The sequence below is a fragment of the Fukomys damarensis genome, unplaced genomic scaffold (assembly GCF_012274545.1).
Source record: "Fukomys damarensis isolate Sample0158 unplaced genomic scaffold, DMR_v1.0_HiC HiC_scaffold_17, whole genome shotgun sequence".
Lineage (NCBI taxonomy): Eukaryota > Metazoa > Chordata > Mammalia > Rodentia > Bathyergidae > Fukomys > Fukomys damarensis.
Window position 1 is genome coordinate 54,132,699 of NW_022900929.1, and position 23,322 is coordinate 54,156,020.

A 23,322-nucleotide genomic window follows, 5' to 3' on the forward strand; every position below is an offset into this window, starting at 1 on the left:
TTTGGTACCAGAGATCATACTCAAGCCCTTGTGCTTGCAAGGCAGGTGGCAGAACCACTGAGCTAAATCCCTGGCTCTGAAACTCAGTACTTTCATCTTCCTTAGGAACATACTCAGCAACCTTGCCTCTATTCATTTCTCATTGTTTTCACAAGTCTGACAGTGAATTAAGTGAAGATACTGTAGGATTATAAAGGCAGTTTGTTTTGGAGTAGAGATTTGGGGGCTGAAGGAAGGTGTCTATTTGGTAGCCTGAGAAGCCTAGAATAAACAACAGTCAAACCCAAACTTTGATGGGATGGGTAGGGGAAGGATAATAAGGGAAAAGAAAAAAATGTGAGAAAATGAAAAGATGGAAATAAAGTGTTTGTAAATGGGGAGGGAAGGGGAGGGGAGGGTGAAGGGAGGGCAGGGACAAGGGGAAAAAATGAGAACCAAGACCTGTCATGTAGAGGTACAAGATCCCAACAATGAATGTAACTGTACTGTAACCCTAAAATGTACCAACAAACTCAATTAAAAAAAAAAATAACCCAAACTTTGGGCTTAAATTCCAGTACTACACAATGGTTTTGAGCTATTCGCTCCTGGATGAATAAGGATACTACATAATGTGTACCTCAGAGTTGTAGAGAAGAATGAAATATGTAAAGCACACAATACAATGCCTAGAACAAGAGTATTCAACACATCATTGCTGCTGTTGTTATCTCAGGAGACAACATTGTTCATTCTCTTGCCAAATGTTACTTTTTTCTGTAGCTCTTAATACACACTAACCTTTTGGCTAAAAAATGTATCCTTTCATTTTTATGTGTATTGTGTTAGCTTAACCAAGGTTAAGAGTAGGTTGTATATGTGAAAGTAATAATTTCTAATATGGATACCAACCTTAATTTTGTGAATTCCCTACCAAAAAAAAAAACCCTCATGCTTAGGCCTATATAGGGAAATTCTATGCTAAGCTGTATGTTATTATTTACTAAATGTTAACTTTTTTATAATTTGAATGCTAATTTCCTTAATATGATGCTAGATAATGTTTAATTTAGATAAAGTACACATCATTTTGGATGAGATGGTATTAAATGGCTGCATTGTGGAAACTAACAGGGCAAGAATTCTTGCCCCTCTAGTAATTCTTGATAAAATGTCAGAAAGCTGAATGGAAGGTTCTACCAGACAATATAGGATATATGAACACCATGGAATACCACTCAACATCCGTAGCCCAAAAGAACCTGAAAGACCACACACTGCAAAATGGGGTATCCTTCCAAACATAATAAATGCCCCCCAGTTCCTAAATGGAAAACAAACTGTATTTTTAAAATCTGTACAAATTAAAATTTATTCTTAACTGAAAGATAAGTTGTGTATTCTTTTTTTTTTTTTGGTACCAGGGATTGAACTCGGGTCCTTGGGCTTGTGAAGCAGGCGGTGGCACCACTGAGCTAAATCCCCAGCCCAAGTTGTGTTTTCTTCTAACTGGAAGCAAGCATATTTTTCCCACTTTAAATTTTGTTGAGTCCTTAAAGGAACCCTTTTTGGTATATTCTTTTGCAAATTAAATTCAGAAATACCAAGATGGCAATGAGAAGAATGTGCAGCAGTTATCTGTAAGCCAATAAAATTTTAAAACTTAAACATATTAGCATTTTGAGTAGAATTATCTTCTGCATGGTATCTTTTTCCTTAAGTCCTAGTAAAGCCAGGCAAAAAGCCTGGCATTATGCCACATGCCTGTAATCCCAGGACTTGAGAGGCTGAGATAGGATCACAAGGAGCTGGAAGCCAGCCTGGTCTCCACAGTGACACATGCCTCCCTGCAAAATAAAGCTAAGCATGGTAGACACACTCCTAGCTACTTGAGAGGCTAAGCTAGTTGGATCCCAAGTTCTAGGCCAGCCTGTACAACTTAGCCAGACCCTTCAGCACTGTGCTATTCTCCTTTGTGTATTTGTGTGATGAGGGAAAGAGGAGGCTTTGAGTTATCCTTTTCTAAAAATCTACTTATATATTTTAAAGTTTCTAGTCTATAAAGACCCAGAAGACTTTGTTAGAGTGGACTTCAAAAGCAAACCTATTTTTTTGGGGGGGGATACCGGCAATTGAACTCAGGTCCTTGTGCTTGAGGCAGGTGATGGCCCACAAACCTGTTGTTTTGAACACTTTCAGGAAGGTGGAGGAAAGGCTGCTGACCTATAGGAAGAAATGAGTGGTATGCATATATATAGATCCACCTTTTTATTAAGTAGCCAAGGTCTAGGGAAAGCCCACTCTATATCACAGTGTTTTGGAAGTCTGTCTTAGACACATTAGTCGAGAATCACTGCCCTACTTGGTAGGCACTTAATCAGTAGTACATTCAGGTAACTGCTGGAACTGGTACACCCAAAGTAGCTAGGGAGTGAACAAAATTAATTTTTAGGTCACACCAAAATAGTAGTTGAAATACATCTTGGCACAGATTTTAGCACCTTGAGAGAATAGAGTTTAAAAAACAGGTATCACAGGAAAAAATACTCAAGAATTTGTATACTTGGAGACCATTTCACATAACTCAAAGTAAAATGCAATTTGACTATTTGTACTTACAGGCTGTGAAATCATGTGACTTCAGTAAAATCATTTCACTTCAAGTGATTTTTCACTTTCATAAACTACTTAGTAAAATAGTTACATAAAAGTTATAAGACTCATCAATATACCTCCTGACAACTTGCTAGAATAGGGCTCAGCAAACTTCTGTAAAGGACCTGACAGTAAATATTTTAGGCTTAAAAAAATTTTTTTAAGGGCCAGGGATTTAGCTCAGTTCCACCACCTGCCTTGCAAGTGCAAGGACCCAAGTTCGATCCCTGGTACAAAAAAAAACCCAAACAAACAAACAAAACCAAAAAAAACAACAACAAAAAACCCCAAAAACAAAACAAAACAAAAAAATTTAGGCCTTGTGTGAGACACATGGTCTCTGCTAACTACTGCATTCTACCATTGTAGTACAGAAGCAAATATATGGGACTTCACTTTTTTTTTTTTTTTTTTTTTTTTGGTACTGGGGGATCAAACTCAGGACCTTGTACTTGTGAGGCAGGTGCGGTGCACTAAGCTAAATCCCTGGCCTGAAGAAAACATAAATGTGTGTAAATGAATTAACATGAGTCTCCTAATAAAACCTTATGGACAATGAAATTTTATACACATCAATATAATTTATTATAAAATACTCTTCTCATTTCAGCTTTTTTCAACCATCTAAAAATTCTGAAACTACATTTAACTCATGGGTGATACAAAAACAGGGAGCAGACCAGTTTGCCAACCATTTTGTCAACCTACTCTTGGTAAAAGTTGACTATTGACAGGCATTTTATAAATAATGGCAATACTATATACAAAAAGACCTAAATATAGATACTTCTAAACCTAATACAGAATTTTAGTCATGTACTCAGGACTGTATTGAAGAAAACATAAATATCTTTTGGGTTGCAACATGTCATAATTTACATATTACTATTATGCTTTAGCTTTTTGTCTCCCAAGTAAAAGCTAGCAAAAAGGTGAAATATTTAAATGCTGCCTCTGATTACAAACAATATTCTCATGTAGCAAATAAAAATATAGTCAGCCCTTCATATCCATAGGTTCCACATCTGTGGACTTAAACCAACAGACTGACAATATTTGGGGGTGCAGAACTGCACCTGTTCTGAACACATACAGGATATTTTTTTGTCAGTAACAAATATTGGGACCACAGTTTGCAGAAGAAAATCAGACAGTCTGGACTTTCTCTCCAGCTCATGGCTCATGGTTCATGGCCTAGGAGACTAACCTGTGTAGAAGGTGAGTACTGGAGCTCCAGGAGGCTCTGGGTAGGAACTGCAGTCCTGATTTGCAGGAACAGCGCAGGCGCCTGCCATGTTGCTCAACAGAGTGCAGGGTTGGACACCAATTCTGGAAAAGGGTTAAATGTTTGAATCTGGGACTTAAGAACAGCTACAGGGTGGCTTCGCCTTAGGGTCCTCAGTGTTACCCTCCCCCAATGACTAGGTAAGAGCCATAAGAAACAAGGTATGGATAGGGAGGAGGACAATGTGAGAAAAGAATTTCAGAATTAGAAGATAGGGATGCTTTCAAAGACCAACAACTCAGATACCTTAAAAACTAGAGAACATAAAAACTGGACCCAAGAGCTTATAGATGGTACAAAAAGATTCACTGGAATAAGTGCAAAATCAGAGGACACTACAATTAGCATTAAAAAACTTGTTTACAAAAATACTAGCAGAAAATATCCCAAATATAGGAAAGGAAATAAACATACAGGTGAGACATATAGAATCCCAAGTAGCCATGATCAAAAGAGAACCTTTACGTGTTACATTATAGCCAAAATACTCTAAGTCCAACACAGGGACAAAAATCTTAAAAGCAGGAAAAAGTAACAAATCACATACTTGTACTTGTAAAGGAAACCCTATTACAATTACAGGAGACTTCTCAACACAAACTTTAAAGCCCAGGAAGGTTTGGGATAGTTTCAAGTCCTAAAAGATAACAGCTTCCATCCCAGACTTATAAATCCGAAACTTTCTTTCAAATTAAGAAATAAGTTATTTCCATGACAAGGAATACCTCAAAAAATTCATGACCACCAAACCAGCATTTAAAAATTTCTCAAAGAAAAATAAGAATCAAGATTATGTAAAGGTACAAATTTCAACAGTGAATATCATTATATTGTATACATTACATGTACCAATAAAATAAATAAAAGTTAAAAATTCTCAAGGATATCCTAGAAAGGGACAATGAAATCAACAATACCAGTAAATCAAATAGAATGAATATATCTAGAGGCTGAGCACTTAGGCAGAAGGGAAAAAAGGAAATCAACAAGAGGAAAATACTTTAATATTCAGTAATAACTCTCAATATGAATGGTCTCAATTTCCCAATCAAGACACATTCCAACAGAATAGATCAAGAAACAAAACCCAACATTATGCAGTATAGAAGAAACACATTTAGTTCAAAAAGAAATTCACACACACACACAGATTCTGATTAAAAATCAAATTTCTATGCAACAGGAACCTGTAAAAAAAGCAGGAGTAACTATCCTAATTTCAGACAAAGTGGATTTCAAGCCAAAACTGGCCAAAAGAGACAAAGTTCATTACATATTGGTTATGGGAACAATTCAACAGGAAGAGAAAACAACTATAAATATGTATGAACCAAATACTGGAACACCCAACTTAATAAATACAACTAGACTTTAAAAAGCAGATAAACAAATTATCATTATTTGCAGATGACATGATACTCAAGACCAAAAAAATTTCATAAATAACCAATAACCAATAAACCACATTCAGTAGCATAGCCAGATACAAAGTCAACACACAAAAATCAATAGTGTTCTTGTTCACCTATAATAAACTCACTGAGAAAGAAATTAGGGAAAGAGTATCTTTCATGATAGCATCAAGAAAAATTAAATATTTACAAGTTAACCTAACCAAGGAAGTAAAAGATCTCAACAAAAATAACAGTACTCTGAGAAAGGAAATAGAAGAGGATATCAGAAAATGGAAAGGTATCTCCTGTTCTTGGATAGACAGAACCAATATTGTCATAATGGCCATATTTCTAGAATCAATACACAGATTTAACGCAATTCCAATCAAAATACCAACAGTACTCACAGAACTAGAGAAAAACAATGCTAAAATTCATATGGAACTAGACCAGATCTAGAATAGTAAAAGTAATCTCTGGCAATAAATGCAAGGCAGGAGACATCAAAATTCTGGTTACTACAAAATGACAAGTTTTACAAAATGCTCAAGTTACTACAAAATAACAGTGATCAAAATATTATGGTGTTGGGAAAAAAACAGACATCAATCAATGGAACAGAACAGAGGATACAGAAACAACGTCAAGCACACTCAGCTACTTTATCTTTGACAAGGGTATCAAAAACTTACTGGAGGAAAGATAGCCTTTAGTGCTGGGAAAAGTGGCTATCCACATACAGAACATTGAAACTAGACCCTTATCTCTCATCATGTACTAAACTAAAAATCAAGATGGATAAAAGATCTAAATGTTAAAATAGAAACAATGTTAGAAGACAACATAAGTAAAATTCTTGAAGTCACAGGCATAGGCATGGACTTTCTGAACAATATCCTGGTTGCACAAGAAATACCAAGAATTAACAAAATTCGATCCTATCAAATTAAAAATCTTCTGCACAGCAAAGAAAACCGCCTCCAGATCAAAGAGACAACCTATAGAATAGGAAAAAAATTTTTTTCCAGTTATTCCTGACACTAGTATCTAGAAAATATAAAAAGCCTCCCCCCAAAATTTAGACCCCTCAAAATAAGATCCAGTCAAAAAGTGGGCAACAAAGGGCCGGGCATTCAGTGCAGTGGTTCTGCCACCTGCCTCACAAGTGCAAGGTCCTGAGTTCGATCTCCAGTACAAAAAAAAAAAAAGTGGGTAATTGAATTAGATACTTCTAAGGCTGGGGATTTACATTGTCAATGGTTCCAGCATCTGCCTTGTAAGTACAAGGGCCTGAGTTTGATCCCTGGTACCAAAAAAAAAAAAAAAAAAAAAAAAAAAAAAAAAAAAAAGGAAAAAAAATGATGAGATACTTCTCAGAGGTAGTACAAATAGCCAATAAATATATGAAGATTCAACATTACTGGTCATTAACAGAAATACAAATTCAAGCAACACAGATTCCATCTCACTCCAAAAAGAATGGCCACTGAATCAAATGGTACCCTTCATTGTTGGTGAGAATGTAAACTAGTACCACCACTGCTGAAATCAGTATGAAGCTTCCTCAAAAAATAAAACTAGATATTCCATTTGACTCAGATATTCCTCTTCCAGGTATCTTTCCAAAAGAGCCAGTCATATTATTTGATCCTTTTTTTGTGTTTGTTGTACCGGGGATCAAACTCGGGCCCTTGTGCTTTCAAGGCAGGCAGCAAAACCACTGAGCCAAAACCCCAGCCCTGAGTCAATAATACAGTGATACATGCATATGCATGCTCATAGCAACACAATACACAATAGCTAAATCTTAGAAGGAGCCTACATGTTCATTAACATGTAACTGGATAAAGAAAATGTGAAATTTTTACACTGGAGTACTAGTCTGCCACAAAGGATAAATGAGTCTTTGTAGGAAAATGGATGAACCTTGAGATGAAGTGAAGTAACTCATGCACAGAGGCTGGGGATTTAGCTCAGTGGTTCTGCCATCTGTTTCACCAGCACAAAGTCCTGAGTTCAATCCCCAGTACCAAAAAAAGGAAGTAAGTCATGTACATAAGACTAAAAATTTTAAAAAATGAATCCAAGAGATAGAGGGAGATAGGTAAGGGGAAGGGGGGTAAAAACAGATGTCACATACAGGTACCAACACCCCTCAATTAATGTTATCATTTTGTACTACAAACATGTACTAATAAAAATATTTACATAGTACATACTGTATTAGATATTAAGTAACCAGAGGTGATTTAAAGTGTACAAGAATTTGCCAGGCATGGTGGCACACAACTGCAATTCCAGCACCTGGGGGTCTAAGGCAGGAAGGTTACTGCAACTTCAAGGCCAACCTGGGTTACACACTGACTTTAGGGCCAGACTGAACTGCACAGTGAGACCCTGTCTCAAATAAATAAGTAAATAAATAGGGGAGGATGTGGATTGTAGGTCAGTGATGGTGAACCTTTTCGCCCTTTCAATGATAACAGCTGGCTGTGACACACATGCCATAGGTTCTCCACCACTGGCATAGATTACATGCAGAGACACTATACTATTTTATATAGGAAATTTGAGTATCCTTAATTTTTAGTATCCATAGGGGATCCCACAACCAATCCTGTAAGGGTATCAAAGGACAACTCTCAAATCCTTGACTAGGAGTTATCTCCTCTAATGTAGAAAGGTCATAATGCACCTTTTTAAAAGGTAAGTATTTCAAATATGCTCTTAGTGCCTCAGAAAAAGCTGTTTGGGCAAATCAGGCCTAGTGACATTAATTCCCCACCTATATACATAAATTTGTTAATAACAGGAGCTTGAAAAATGTAAACATAACCCCTTCTTTAAAACTGGAAAATAGAAATATTCTAGTGATTTCTTTCCATACTAACATTTAAAAATCATTCTGAACTGGGTGAGATGGCATCTCCTGCAATCCTAGCACTGAGGAAGCTGAGGCACAAGGATCCCGAGTTTGAGGCGACTAGACTGGGATACACATTGAGATCCTTTCTCAAAAAAAAATAAAATTCTTGATTTTAGACTTGCTGCAGATAACAATGGTAATGGTGGACTTGCTTAAAAGTTAACACACAAAACTGACAATTTCCAGCTGAAGAATATTTTACAACTGAACATAAATGAATCACGTGTATGTGAATATTTATTTCTTCTAAACTTCCAATTTTACTAAGTGTATTTACTATAGAAAAGTGTATTTTCTTCATGTCATAATCTCAGAAAACTAAATGTTTTCTTCCTGAAACATTTATTGGTACATTTTAGATACATATGGTAACATTGATCATAGGGAATATGTACAGATATATAATATATCTTGCTGCTTTTTTCCCCATAACCCTTTAGGAATAAAAGCTTTGTTTTCATTTTTTTCCTTCAATTTTCTTGTCCCTCCTTCCTTTTCCTCTCCTCTCTCCCTTGTTCCCTTTCTCATTCGAACATCATTTCCTTCTCATTTGCCAATGTCTATGTACATTTTAGTCCATATTTCCACTTTCAGTTTCTCACACCAGAAAAACGTGGTACTTAAACATGTGTATTTGATTTATCAGAAAACTAAATTTGAACCATTTAAAATGAAAATTATAGCCAAGTGTGGTGGCACACACCTGTAACCCCAGCATTTGGGAGCCCAAGGCAAGAAAACTGACATGAGTTTCAGACCAGCCTGGGCTATACAGTGAATTCAGGGCCAGCCTGAACTACAAAGCAAGGCCTTGTCTCAAAAAACCAACAAAAACAAAAACAAAAAACACAGAATTAAAATTATGTGGTTAAGCTTTTAGATCTGATTATGGCATTGAATTAGTCACATGACACAGTTTTGTACGCTGCAAACATTTTAATGATTATTGTTGAGCAAACATTTTGGAAATTTTTTACTTCAAACTGCAACAAGTTAAATAAATGTTTATAATATACAAAGAAAATACAACCAAACATAAAACTTGCTTTAAGTGTGCCTTGCACCTAGACCAGTGTTCTCCCCCTCCCTTAATATATATGTTTCAGCTGCACAAACACACTTAAGAATTTGATCTTTATAGTATGGCATTTAGGAAATAAAAATATACTCCCACCTCAAAGAAATTTGTGCATGATTATATGCCAAACAAAAGAGAAAACACTAGAATAATCTGACAGTGCAGGCATCATTAAAAAGGAAAAGAAAAAGCTTGAGATGCTCATTAACTCTCTGTTTTAAGAATGAAAGATTTTTGACCCAAGTAGCTTAAAAGCCAGCAAATGGAGATCAGTGATGGCAACTGTAGTGTACTGAGAATGAAATGACAAACTTACATAAATACACTGTTAGAAATTTACCACTGAACACTGATGTCTGAGAAGCTGCTCTTTGGGACAGTCAAGTAGGACCACCTTATTCCAGTCACATAAAGCCCTTGTAAATCAACACAGTGTTCTGTGCTATATACCTGCTGGCTGGGTAGTTAAAGGATCTGTTTGTCACTAGCAGCTAAGAAATTTATTCCACATGTTCTGAAAGCCTTAATGGTGGAAAAAAAGGCATATGTCATTAGCATGGAGGATCATATATTTCTTTGCACACAAACACAATAGGCTTCACTAATATTTTGAAAGTCTGATGTCTCCCACTGCACTTCAAAACTCAATTGAGATGAAAGCCTTTCTCCATTGTAGCAGCTAGCAAGCGCTCTCTCATGATCTCCTCAGAAGAATATTCAGGCAACTTCAGGTAATGTACACATGTATTGACTGATGGATAACTTGCATCAGTAGCATCAACCTATAGAGAGAAAGTGAAAATAACAAGACTGTCAGTTTAAATATTTTATTCTTCCTTTCAACCTTAAGTAACTAAATTTCATTTAAATCCTGTACTATCTAGAGGGTCTGTACCTTGCGTACAACTGTGAGCCTGGGATGCAGGTTGGCCAGTCCACCTGGGGGTAGAGTTGAACAACCAGTGGTAAACTGCAGAAATGCTTTCCTTTCATCTGAAGACATGCCACATAAAACCCTCACAAATCTCAGGAAACCAGGGCTGAAAGAAGAAAAGTCCAGTTACACTGATTTGACAGCAGGTTTTAAGTGGAAAACACCACCACTACTTTATAAAACCGGCAATTAACTAATGCCAAAAAATAATATCCACATATCCAAAGAATACAATTATCTAAAGACTATTGGATAAGTATGAAATAGACTGATATATGCTACTATTAAAACCTTAGACAGGGCTAGGGATTTAGCTCAGTGGTTCTGCCACTTGCTTTGCAAACATAAGGTCATGAGATCGATCCCCAGTACCAAAGATAAACCAAAAAAAAAGCCCTTCAAACGGCCCCACCCCCAAGACTATCTTACACTTACGAACGATAACAGCAATGGAATGTAAGATCAAACATGTTACATGGGCCAGGGATTAAGCTCAGTGGTTTGGTGGCCTGCCTTGCAAGCGCAAGGACCCGAGTTCAATCCCCGGTACCAAAAAAAAAAAAAAAAAGTTAGAAATCAGAAAAGTTCAAGATGCACACACATAATTTTTATGAGGCTAAATTTCTTAAAAGGGACAAAATAACCATTTTGTTCTGATAAAGTAACTAATTACCTTGTAATAAATTTGTGTAATAAAATACTTCCTATCAATGAAATATACTACTGCTGACCAGGGATTTGGCTCAGTGGTTCTGCCACCTGCCTTGTAAGTGCAAGGGCTCGAGTTTGATCCCCAGAACCAAAAAAAAAAAGAAAAAAAAAGTACTACTGCTATATGGCACAACATGGATGAATTTCATAATCATACTATTAAGTGAAACTATAAAGAATGTAGATCATATAATTTCATTTATTAAAGCTAAAAAGAAAGCAAAATCAATCAATGAACAGTGATTTAATTACTGGATAAGAATATGGTAGAAAAAGGAGCCATGAAATTTTTATTCTGGATACTAATATATAGGTACGTTCATTTTGTGAAAATTCTCTAAGATGTACACACAACTGTACACTTCTGTTCAGTAAAAAGTTTGACATATATACAATGTAGCCTAATGGTTTACAATTTACCCAATTAAAAAAAAAAAACACTTAGAACATAAGGAGAAAAGGAATATTAACATGAGCTACAAATTAATTGTTTTTTTTTTTTTTTGGTACCGGGGATCGAACTCAGGTCCTTGTGCTTGTGAGGCAGGCAGTGAAACCACTGAGATAAATTCCCAGCCCTCAATGGGCTTTTTATATACCCTCAGCCTTATCAAAGGATATGCATCCTAGTATCTTCACTGTTTGCCAGGGATTTAGCTCAGTGGTGCCACCACTTACCTGCCCTGCAAGCACAAGATCCTGATTATAATTCCCGGTAACAACAACAACAAAAAGTATCTTCCCTGCTTTCTCATTTATTTTATGAATGTAATTCATTGAGTTATATAGCTCTTTAGAAAATTTCTAAATATAAACAATTTTGTACATCTTCAAAATTATCAACACATACCTGTCACGTGTATAGCCCAGCTTAGGTTCAGTGTAATTGATAATATCCTCCGCTGCCCAGGATGGAGACTGGTTGCCACAAAGAATCATCTGGACTTCTTCATGGCTGAAGGAACTTAACTTCTCCATTGGAAAAACTTTATTAAATCCATCTACATTATACATATATAGACAAAAGGAACATACAACTCTGAAACATAAAACTTCTAAATAGTTACAATTACAAAAAACAAAATTTCAAATCAATTAAATTAAGATGGAAACAATTCATAAATGTTTGAATAACTATACACTAGAATAGTTTTTGGGTTTTTGTTTGTTTGTTTGTTTTGGTTTTTTGAGACAGGGTCTCACTATGTAGTTCAGACTACCCTGGAACTCACTGTGTAGCCCAAGTTGGTCTCGAACTCACAGAGATCCTCCTGCCTCAGTCTCCTGAGTGCTGGGATTACAGACGTGCGCCACCATGCCCAGCAATCAGAATAGTTTTAAATTAAAACTGTGCTATGGTCTTAAGTACAGACATCTGTTTTAACATGAAAAATGTGAAAAGAGAGAATAAATATTCAGTCATTATGGTCACAAGCCAAATTTTTATAATTATCCAACCTAGAGCTCACTAGCTCTGTATCATACAAGTAGACAAATCTGTGTTTTTTCAGAAGTGATTTACAACCTAATATACTTTTGTCCCATCTTTACCTGATGAATTTTCATGGTTTAATTCATCCTCATCATGTAATGTAGAATATATGTAACAAATGAAGGCAGGAGCAAAAGCAGGTCCCGTTTTACTCCATGAGTGCAAAATGAGGACAGAGTACACCTTGCAAATGATCCAACACATGCTGAGTACTCTGTAGGACCTAACTGTCTAAAAGAGTAGAGGAAACTGGAGGGCACATATAGTGATTACCAGCAGCCTTGACCTTAATTTCCACTGTCTAAAAGTAAACGGAGGAAGAATTACCCTTTCAAATTACCTCGGAAGGCTTCCATCTGTTTCTGAATACCTGTATGCATACAGAAGTCAAACATCAAATCCACATATTCTTCTGCATTATCCATTGTTATCATCTGCAAAAGAATTGCCAGTATTATTATTAATACCAATGATGAATTTAGTAGCACCTAGTACAAATGTCCTTGTTAAGAGGATGTATTACAACTTAACAAATATATTAATTGCAAAATCTTTACCTCATCTTCACCACTTGGCTTGAGATCCACAGCTGTAAAACCATATATTCTTGAGGAGGGGCAAAACTGGAAATTTAAACTGAATGAACAAAAAGATTAGATTAAGTGACACTCAGTAACTACTGGTATTTAATGTTCACAACACTGCTGCCAAACCATGAATGCCCCCCTTCTCCAACAATAAGATCAATACACCATCTTAGATGGAAACATGAGGTCTGTATGTTGTTTAATGGTACTGGAGATTAAATGCAGAATTCTGTACCCGAAACCCCAGTTTTTAAAAGCAAAATTCTATGCACAGAATCTACTGGGCCAGGACTAGAGATATAAACTCTGTGGAAAAACCACTTGCCTAGCATGTGCAAGGCCCTTGGGTTTGATCCCCAAACTTGCAAGGCTTTAAAAAAGATTAAAAAAGGAAACAAATGAACTTCTATATCAACTGTTCTCAAACATGTCTGACTGATTGCATGAAACCACCATCTTTCCATAATTCATTTCCCCCTGATTGGAGAAAATAAATGGAATAAAGACTTTTGCAATGAGTTATGGTAGAAAAATACTTATAAGATAGCTCAGTGGTTCAGCTGCCTACCTTGCAAGGTCAAGGTCCCAAGTTCAATCCCGGGTGCAAAAAAAAAAAAAAAGAGTTGAGCTTTTTCCCTCAGGAAAATACTATTGCTTCACTATAGTCACACTGTATACAAAAAATATTTATATTTAGGAAAAAATACCTAAATAGTCATATATCATTTAATAAGGAAACCTGAAAGGTGTCTTGTAACTACCAAGCCTGGAGCTCACTAGCTCTGCATCATACAATGTTGTGCTCTCATTTTTACATGTGATTTACACTTTAATATATATTTTTTTCTTTTCTTTTTTTCTTTTTTTTTTTTTTTGAGACAGGGTCTCACTATGTAGTTGAGACTGACCTGGAACTCACTATGTAGCTCAGGCTGGTCTCAAACTCACAGCAATCCTCCTGCCTCAGCCTCCCGAGTGCTGGGATTACAGGCGTGTGCCACCACGCCCGGCAAGTTTAATATATCTTTCTTCTTGTGGTTTAATTCTTTTTTCTTTTTTTTTTTGTACCGGTGATCGAACTCGGGTCCTTGCACTTGTGAGGCAGGCACCAAAAGCACCGAGCTAAATACCCAGCCTCATGGTTTAACTTTTCTTGTAATAGATAATGTATGCAACCTTATGTCCACTTACAAATGAATAAACAGATAAGGATTAAAAGTAGGTTCTCATTACTTCAGAGGGGTAAGATTTTGTTGTTGTACATATATATGATGTATTTACACAAAACTAGATGGTATAGTTTACTATACACCTAAGCTATAAGGTATGTAATCTACTGCCCCTCTTCTAGAAAAATACATAGCATCTTTTTTTGTTGTTGTTGCTGTTGTTGTTTTTTTTTTTTTTGGTACCAGAGATTAAACTCGGGTCCTTGAGCTTGCAAGGCAGGCCACCAAACCGCTGAGCTAAATCCCCAGCCCCTGCATAGCATCGTAATGTACTAAATACTATAGGCAATGATTAAATAATGGTAAGCATTTGTGTGTCTAAAAAATGTCTATAAACAGCTGAGCATGTTGGTGCATGCCTGTAATGCTAGCACTTGAAAGGCTGAGGCAGGAGGATCATTGTAGGTTCAAGGCCAGTCTGGGCTACATAGTGAGTTCAAGGCCACTCTGAACTACTTAGGAAGACCCTGTCTTAAAAAGCCAAAATAATTAAATAAATTAATTAATTTTAAAAAAATGTCTGAACATACAAAAGATATGGTAAAAATGCGAGGTGACAGAAATTTTTAGCTCAATTAAAATGTTATGGAACTGGGCCAGGGATTTATCTCAATGGCACCACACCTGCCTTGCAAGCACAAGGTCCTGAGTTTGACTCCAGGTACAAAAAAAAAAAAGGAACCACCTTCAATGAGTATATACGGTACACTGTTGACTGAAACACTGTTAACTTTAAAACTATTTATGAAACTTTCCAAATTTCCACTTACCAACAACTTTCCAGTCTTACCAGAAAACATAAAAGGAAAATACGAAAACTTGCAGTCAACTCCAAAACAGGAAAGTATGCTAAAAGGTATGATAACTATAAAAAAATTATACAAAAAAAAAAATTATAAAAGGCTGAACATGGTGGTGCATGCCTGTAATCCAGCACTCGGGAGGCTGAGGCAGGAGGATTGCTAAGAGTTCAAGGCCAGTCTGAGCTACACACTGAGTTGAAGGCCAGCCTGGACTACACAGTGAGAACCTATCTCCAAAAATAAAAAATTTTTTTAAACGTTTTGAAGCAGTTGAGAAAGCTTACATTTCAACCAAACTATTTTTAAGCTTTGCCAAGTAGGATGGATACATTGTTGGCTTAGGCTTTTTGCATAAGATATATAAATTCCTAATTTGGAAAGTCAGATAACCTTCCAGAGGCTTGATGATTAGTAAGATATATTGTGGCATTCTAAGTATCAATATTATAGTATTAGCAAACCAAGGTTCAAAAAGATATCATTTCTTATAGCACATAACTACTGATAGTTCACTCATATACTACAAACCAATGGAGACAGAGAAACAGAAGCTTTAGAAATTATTCATAAGGTTAAAAAATGCATATAACAAAGCTTACCCTAAATCCTCTATGCTAAGTGGAGGTCCAGAACCTGATGGATTCTTCAACACTAGTTCCTGTAATTTTGTGTTCTTCTCATCTTCAGAAAGACCTTTATTGCTTAAAATCTGGCGTCTCTTGATGGCTAGCTCTTTAATTTCTTTTAAAAATCTGGCTCTGTGTGGGTTCACTAGTTCAAAGTCTTCCCATGTCAAAATTCCGTTAAACCAAGCGGGGGGTTTGGGCTTAGGGGGATCAAGAATAAATTCTGATTTTGAATCTTCTTCAAAACTTCCTACTGAGAGCGAATCATGACCTTCTTCTGTTGAAGCTTCAGACTGACTTTCAGTACAGTGTAAGTCTCTATCACCTCGTGACTCATAGATGAGTTTACTCATATTGCTTTTAATATCACCCATACACAAAAGTTTAAAGAAAGGTTTAGAAATAGGTAAGTCTACAAGTCTATTGTCTTGAATGCATTTGGCCAAGAAAATTCCAAGGAAATGGAAGAGTTTTGTGATCCTTTCAAGCTCATCACTATCTTGTGGAAATGGTGCTGTGAACAGTCCACATGATCTCTGCACATAGTATCCAGGAGGTTTCACTCCACCACCAAGATCAACCTAATTTTTTGGAGGCAAAATGCAAACAAAATTAAACAAAAAGTAACAGTAACAGTACTACACCTATCATCATCATCTTACCAAAGGAAAAACACCAATAAACGTTAAACATCTTCATGAATTCAGCTAAAATTTTATATGTATTTTTATTAAGTATCTTTTTATTGAATAAATTCTATCCTTTAGAAATATTTTAATAACGCCAAGAGTATTTAATAATAAAAGTAGAGTCAGAAAATCTGGCTAAGTTCTAAATGTGGAACCTAACACTTTCCAAAAGCAGACTCGTAACTCAGATCATAAAATGAGAAATAAATCTTACATGACGAGATTCGTCATCTGGGAAGTTATCATCACAAAGCCATGCTCCCAAATCAGTCCTCTGGAATTCTGCTGCTACCAGAGCATAAAACTCTAGTGTGGGTCCCAGGCCAGTACCTTCTTCTCCTAAAAATTCAACCTAAAATATGAACAAATAAATGATAGAGAAAAGTGAACCTAAAGTACCGTTTCTTTATTTTAATATATTTTCAAAACACTAAAAATGTCTTATCTGATCCAGTGGCATAGCTTTTTTTTAAACAACAGCAATGAGGTATATTAAAAACAACATAGGCATTTTACTCTAGTGATTCTAAAGAATGCCTTTGGTTGTAATTACACACTTAAGCATTATTCACACATTAATTACTTCTTTTAACAACCCTGCAGAATAATTACTGTAGTACCTCAATGTGTTTTACAATTTTGGAAAAGATGACCACAGTCATTTTGTCACTCGTAGCAGAGTTTGCAAACAAAAACAAAATTTTGTAAATCCTTCTGTTTGTGAACCCAACTGTTTGCAAACAAAACTGTTCATCAACCAAGGTACCACTGTATCTAATTTTTTACGCCAAAGGAAAAAAATAATTTTCAGATAAAAGTTTAAATCATTAGCTCCAAGAAAAAGATGGTGTACAGATTGTTAAATATTTCTTCATGATAACAACACCTAAATTCTTCCACTTATTTGTAACTTTAGTCAAATCAAAAAATGATTGAAATTTCTTATAAAAACATACAGCACATGGTAAAAGAAAAAGCTGAGGACTATCTAAGCTAAAAGAATACATAGATGGGCCGGCGATGTAGCTCAATGGTGCTGTGCCTGCCTGCCAAGTACAGGATTCTGAGTTTGATCCCTGGTATTGCAAAAAAAAAAAAAAAAAAAAAAAAAGAAAAAAAAAAAAAAAAAAAAGGAATACAAAGAGAAATAAAACAAAGGCAAAGAAAGATTGTATATAAAGTGAAAGCAATAAAGCTTTGTCTAGACTTCTAGTCATTTTCACAATCACTTTGAGATCCAAAAGGTTAAACCAGCTAGTTCACATCTGTGATAGAGGTATTTCCACAGTTCCTCCAATAAGTAATACTGTGTTTAGGGCATATAATCGGCAATATCTACAACAGCATCTATATAGCAAACATATCAAATTCCATACTGTCATTTACTGTAATGCCTCTTTATACAGTCTAATGATGTAATACCAAGCACAATGTAGGTGAAACAATATGACAAAACAGTATACTGCCAAAATGCAGATTATCTAACTGAACAGCTTAACAGAACAAAAGGCCACAGGGCTGGGGATTTAGCTCAGTGATGCCACCGCCTACCTTGCAACCATAAGGATCGAGTTCAATCCCCAGTACAAAAAAAAAAAAAAAAAGAATCTTTGATGGGTATGGTAGCACATACCTATAATCCTAACACTCAGGAAGTTGAGGCAGGAGGATTGCTTTGAGTTTGGGGTCAGCCTGGGCTACATAACAAGTCTCCGTCTTAAAAAATGAAAAGAATCCTTCGTATTATTATTCAGTTCAACTTCATTAAGAAGTGGGTAGTGGCCTTGAGACTCTGCCACAGCACAAGTGCAAATATTCTTTGCTGCTTATTAAATATATGAGATCTTAAACCTTACATGGTGGTATGTGCCTGTAATCCCACCAGCTACTTGGGAGGCTGAGGCAACAGGATTATAAATTCAAAGCCAGCCTACACAACTTAAGAGTCTACCTCAAGGGCCAGGGATTTAGTTCAGTGGTTCTGGTGCCTGCCTCACAAGCGCAAGGACCAGAGTTCAATCCCTGGTACCAAAAGAAATAAAAAATAAAAAGTGTGTATCTCAAAATAAAAAATAAAAAGAATCCCCCTCCCGGACAAAAGTGGGGTATGAGATAGCTTAGTATGAAGCACTGGGTTCAACCTCCAGTACTATAGACTCTCCATAAAAGAAAACCTTGAAAGATCTTGACTCCTGAGGAGGTGGGCCAGGTCTGCCTGAAAAAAAGGCCTCCTCAAAGAAATCCCTTTTCAAGTTTACCTGACTTTTAAGCAGTAAAAGTTAAGATTGGCTGGTTCACTAAGTATCATTTCTTCTCCCTTAACAATGTTATTTTATATGAGTTACCTCAAGAACTGATTTCCGATCCGCATGTATTTGCATGACATTCTCAGCCCATTCCATTAGTGATTCACCTCGTGGAACTTTTACTCTTTCATGCTTGAGGCGACCAACTCTAAACTCTCCTGGATCATCTCGCCTTACACTGCTTGTAGTCCTTGTTCGCTCTACAGTGGCTTCACGTCGGTTTTGCAACCATACTATTGCTCTGAAATAGAAAAATATGTTTGTAGGTATAACATGCTTTGACAGCTGAATGTACTGTTAAACTAGCCAAATAATACAAGAAATCTAGTATTTCCTTGGGTGTTTAACTTTTTTTTTTTCTTTTTGCATTACTGGGGATTGAACCCAGAGCCTTCACACAGAGCTATATTCTCAGGCTCCCACCATTTTTGAGACAGTGTCTCACTATATAATTCTCCAGGCTGGCCTTAAATGGTATGACACTCAAGCTGGTTTCCAACTTGTAATTGGTTCTGCTTAAGACTCCTGAGTGCTTCGATTACAGGCATATGCCACCACCCCCAGATAAATACTAATTTTTTTCCTGCATAAAAACTACTGCTTCCTAAGTAAAAAAATCTATGAAATTCTTATTATAATTTTCTCTAAACTGAGAAAAGTACTGGGTCTATCCTTTACATCTTTATTTTAGCAATTAAAATCTGTTGTCCAGTCTCACAGAATGCATAAAAAATACAAACAGTCCCTATCAAAGAAACTAAAATATACTCACCTATACTTCCACGACACAAACTGAAAACCACCATAAGAATGGTTAAACAACACAAAGCTCATCCATTTAGGGTGAAAGAAATAACTTCTAACTCAGAATAAGATGAAGGTCCTACTCATGCGTGCTACTATTTTTTTTGTAATCTCAAATCAGTTATGTATTTTGAGAATCAATATCCACATCTACAGAACAGAAATCCTAAGCAATACCATTTACAACAGGCCTACAGTTCTCTTAATATAAATGCTTTGTAAATGGTATTAGATTTTAGAAAAATATAACAGCAAAGAAAACAGCTATATTTAAAATTATGATTACATCTACTTTGATGAATTATTCAAGATATATGATCATTCCACAAAATATTGAACACCAATAATGTACTATAGATACACAGTGTTTCAGGCCCCTTTGTGAGATGAGGGAGCAAAATAACCACAATTTCTTCCCCTTATGAAATGCTTATCTACAAAAACAAAACAAGAAAAAGGCCGGGGATTTAGCTCAGTGGTTCTGCCACCTGCCTTGCAAGCACAAGGACCTGAGTACCAAAAAAAAAGAAACTCTTACCTAGGAAAGGAAGACAGAGATACAAAATTAAGTAAATTATATAATGCATTAAGTAGTATACTACTAGTATAGTCTGTAAGACAAAAATGATAGTCATAAGATATATATTTAAAAATTATTAGAGCTATTTACAAACACTTTATTCGGTACTGCTAAGATTTCAACAATTATTTGTGTATGCTAGTAAACCTCAGCTGATAGAAGTATCTGACTCAATCCATACTACTCCAATAAAGAATATATACAAATGAAAATGGAAAATTTTAAACAATGACAACTTTTTACAAGAACACAAAATTTGTTCCTGCCTGCCATCAGTCATTTTTTTTTTTCTTTTTCTTTTTGGAGACAGGGTCTCACTATGCAGTTCAGGCAGGCCTTGAATTCACTATGTAGTCCAGGCTGGCCTCAAACTTGTAGTGATCCTCCTGCTTCAGCCTCCTGAGTGCTGGGATTACAGGCTGCACCACCATACCTAGCATCACCACTGGTCTTAAGATGCCATCCTGGATAATTCAACAGATCCTGTCTCAAAATTTTAAGAATGACTGGGGATGTAGCTCAATGGTAGAGCACATGACTAACATGCACAAAGCCCTGGATTCAATCTTCCATACCACAAGCAAGTGTATTTATAAATTTTGAATTTATGTAACAAAAAAAATTTTTATTCTAAAAAATAAAAAGATGCACTCCCTACCTTGATGCACCAAATGCAGTACATGTAAAATAAAGCTGTCTAGTTTCAAATGGTATTAGAAAAGGACACTTGCTGGTTAACTGTTCACACCAGTCTGGAAGAGCCCCACTAGCCAAAGCCAACGGTTCCTGCAAATTAACAAATAATAGTATTTTAGTACTAAAAGGCAATCACAATTCTTTAATGTATTTAATAATTACTGGCCCAAATTACTAAATAAGTGGGAAAGGAAGTATTATAAGAGGCAGAAAATAAAGGAAAGAGAATACTGTAGAGTCCAACAGTTTTAGAATGAAAAGTTCATCAAGGTGACTTTATTACCTCAATCTGCTGCAAAATTTTTGTTGTGATTTTTTTGCTAGTAAATTCATCTGGTGGAAAAGTAAACTGAGGCTGCTCATCACCATCTATAAAATTGATTAACAAAATTAATGAAATAAACTGGCTTTTCAAATGCTATAGAGATGAAATAAGGGTTTTTACAGACCTTCTTGGGATATTCTTGAATAAGGGTCACTTGCCACTATATACAGAATACGAAGAAGCTGAAGAACATCTTCCACTCCACAAGAGTTCTGTCCACTGCCTGCTTTGGCCTGAGGTTGTTCTTTTGTCAGATTAAGAATATCACTATTTTGAAGAGTAGAAATGGCCCCTTGATTTAATCCAGACTTTGTTCCATGTTCACAAAAATCCTGAAGAAACAATTAACAAAATTGTCCATTAATCACATTTTCAAAAACTCACTGCCATTCTTTCAATATTACTTTGAAAAGGTTGGAATTTTTCACATAACTGCTTTCTTCTTTGGAAATATAAACACAGTAACATGTAACAAAAAAGCCATCAATGTGTTTTAAACCATTAAAAATGACAAATTAAACCATTAAAATCCATAAAGAACTCTATTCTGAGATCCGATGCCACAAACCTTACCTGAAATTTTAGCATTGCCCTATTAATGTTATGCAAATTCATTTTTTAAAAAAGTCTCAGTGTGTGTGTGGTGATGGGAATCCAACACAATACCTCGCACAGGCTAAGCAAGCGCTCTTAAAGCTGAGCTACAACCCCGGCCCCATAAGAAGTTTTTAAAGACACGAAACAAAGCATAAAGCCACTCAAAATAGTGTTTTGATGCCCATATATACCTTATATGCAGCTATGAGCTGAGAACAATTTCTGTTTTTCCTAATACTTTTATTAGTGCCAGTTAATTTCCAGTGGCGCAGAAAAGCGGCGTCTGCATTCTTCTGCAGGTAGGTTATCAAGTCATTCTTTGGTAATTCATCAGTGCCAAGGTACTGTTCCACATGCTCTATAGACCAGCAACCCTACAGTAGGAAAAACCAAATGTTGGCCTTTCCCAAATATAAAGTCTATCATAGTTCACATGCATTACATGAGGTAGATTTAAGATCATGCACATAATCTAAAGAATTCCAGTTAGTCATTCTTTTCCCTTCAAATGTTCAAATGCAACAGTTTTTCCTTTTATTTTAGTAGTCAAGAGTAATAACCATTTTCTGAAAATAACTTACCATTTTCCCATTTTCCTTTTCTTTGTCAGAATCCTTCATCTCTCTGTACATGATTCTAAACATAAAGACATTAAAGTTAATCAAATGATTTGTACTTACTTCCAGTAAGGCTCCAATTCTTTAAAAACTATATGCATGGCATCATTCACTAGATATTATGCTGCATTAAACACTGAATGCAAGATTTTTTTTTTCAGTGTTGGGATCAAACCCCAGGGCCTTGTGCATGCTAGGAAAGTGTTCTACCACTGAGTTATACCCCCAGCCTTCTTTATTTTTTTCTGAGCTAGGGTCTCACTAAGATGCCCAGGCTGGGCTCCAACTTGTGATCCTCCTCCCTCAGCTTCCTAGGAAGCTAAGATTACAGGTGTGTGCCACTCAGCTTTAAGAAAACAATTACCAACTTGTTAAACATAAAAGAAAGTAGCAGAAACTATATTCCCAACTTATGATTCATACATTTAGCACTTTCACAAAAGAAGCACTTATCAAATCTAGAACTTTTAAAGATAAAAAAAGTTCTATGTCATATACCAAGTTTTAGGATTTTAATATATTGTTGTTAAAGCAAAATGACATTCATACATTGTTGTAAAAATAAAATGGGATAGTTTTTGTGTCTACCTGAAAAGGCTAGGAATAACAATGACTGGGAGAGCTTATATTCATATAAGAGATTAAAGTCAATTTTTCAAATCTAAGAAAAATTGAAGGAAGGGAATCATATTATCTTCTGTTCTATCTCAAAAGGATTTAAATTACTTTCACCAGACATTATATGATTATCAATGATATTAAGAGAACATAAAAAAATTAACAAGTTAAACAACTATAAGGCAGTAATTTATTGTTTACATTGTTATTATGAAACAGTGATTATTTTATAATAGTTTTTTCCTGTGGTACTGGAGATTGAAATCAGAACACTGAGCTACATGCCCAGCTCTTTTTCATTTTTTAGTTTGAGACAGGAGCTTGCTAAGATGCTAAAATGCGCAGACTAGGCTCAAACTTGAGATCCTCCTGCTTCATCCTCCCAGAGTGC

General features: G+C 35.8%; 2 protein-coding genes across 8 annotated transcripts in view; one reads left to right on the forward strand and one right to left on the reverse strand.

Moving 5' to 3' along the window:
• Ap4s1 (adaptor related protein complex 4 subunit sigma 1) overlaps window positions 1–1,337 on the forward strand; it is a 56,084-nt gene extending 54,747 nt beyond the window's left edge. For all 4 annotated transcript variants that reach the window (XM_010633560.2, XM_010633559.3, XM_010633558.3 and 1 more), the window contains one exon: window positions 1,037–1,337. In XM_010633560.2, coding sequence (XP_010631862.1) covers window positions 1,037–1,165 — 129 coding nt within the window. In that variant the 3' untranslated portion in view covers window positions 1,166–1,337. The remainder of the gene's footprint in view (window positions 1–1,036) is intronic.
• Window positions 1,338–9,181: 7,844 nt separating this feature from the next.
• The window catches only part of Hectd1 (HECT domain E3 ubiquitin protein ligase 1), a 95,187-nt gene continuing 81,046 nt past the window's right edge, over window positions 9,182–23,322 (reverse strand). For 3 of the 4 annotated variants that reach the window (XM_010633565.3, XM_010633564.3, XM_010633562.3), the window contains 13 exons: window positions 22,278–22,332; window positions 21,888–22,070; window positions 21,224–21,431; window positions 21,058–21,143; window positions 20,737–20,864; window positions 18,734–18,935; window positions 16,603–16,740; window positions 15,673–16,280; window positions 13,012–13,090; window positions 12,795–12,888; window positions 11,813–11,963; window positions 10,213–10,357; window positions 9,183–10,099 (listed from right to left, as the gene is read on the reverse strand). In XM_010633565.3, coding sequence (XP_010631867.1) covers window positions 9,962–10,099; window positions 10,213–10,357; window positions 11,813–11,963; window positions 12,795–12,888; window positions 13,012–13,090; window positions 15,673–16,280; window positions 16,603–16,740; window positions 18,734–18,935; window positions 20,737–20,864; window positions 21,058–21,143; window positions 21,224–21,431; window positions 21,888–22,070; window positions 22,278–22,332 — 2,215 coding nt within the window. In that variant the 3' untranslated portion in view covers window positions 9,183–9,961. Of the gene's footprint in view, window positions 10,100–10,212; window positions 10,358–11,812; window positions 11,964–12,794; window positions 12,889–13,011; window positions 13,091–15,672; window positions 16,281–16,602; window positions 16,741–18,733; window positions 18,936–20,736; window positions 20,865–21,057; window positions 21,144–21,223; window positions 21,432–21,887; window positions 22,071–22,277; window positions 22,333–23,322 lie in introns of all 4 variants that reach the window. The other variant, XM_010633563.3, reaches the window with a different exon arrangement.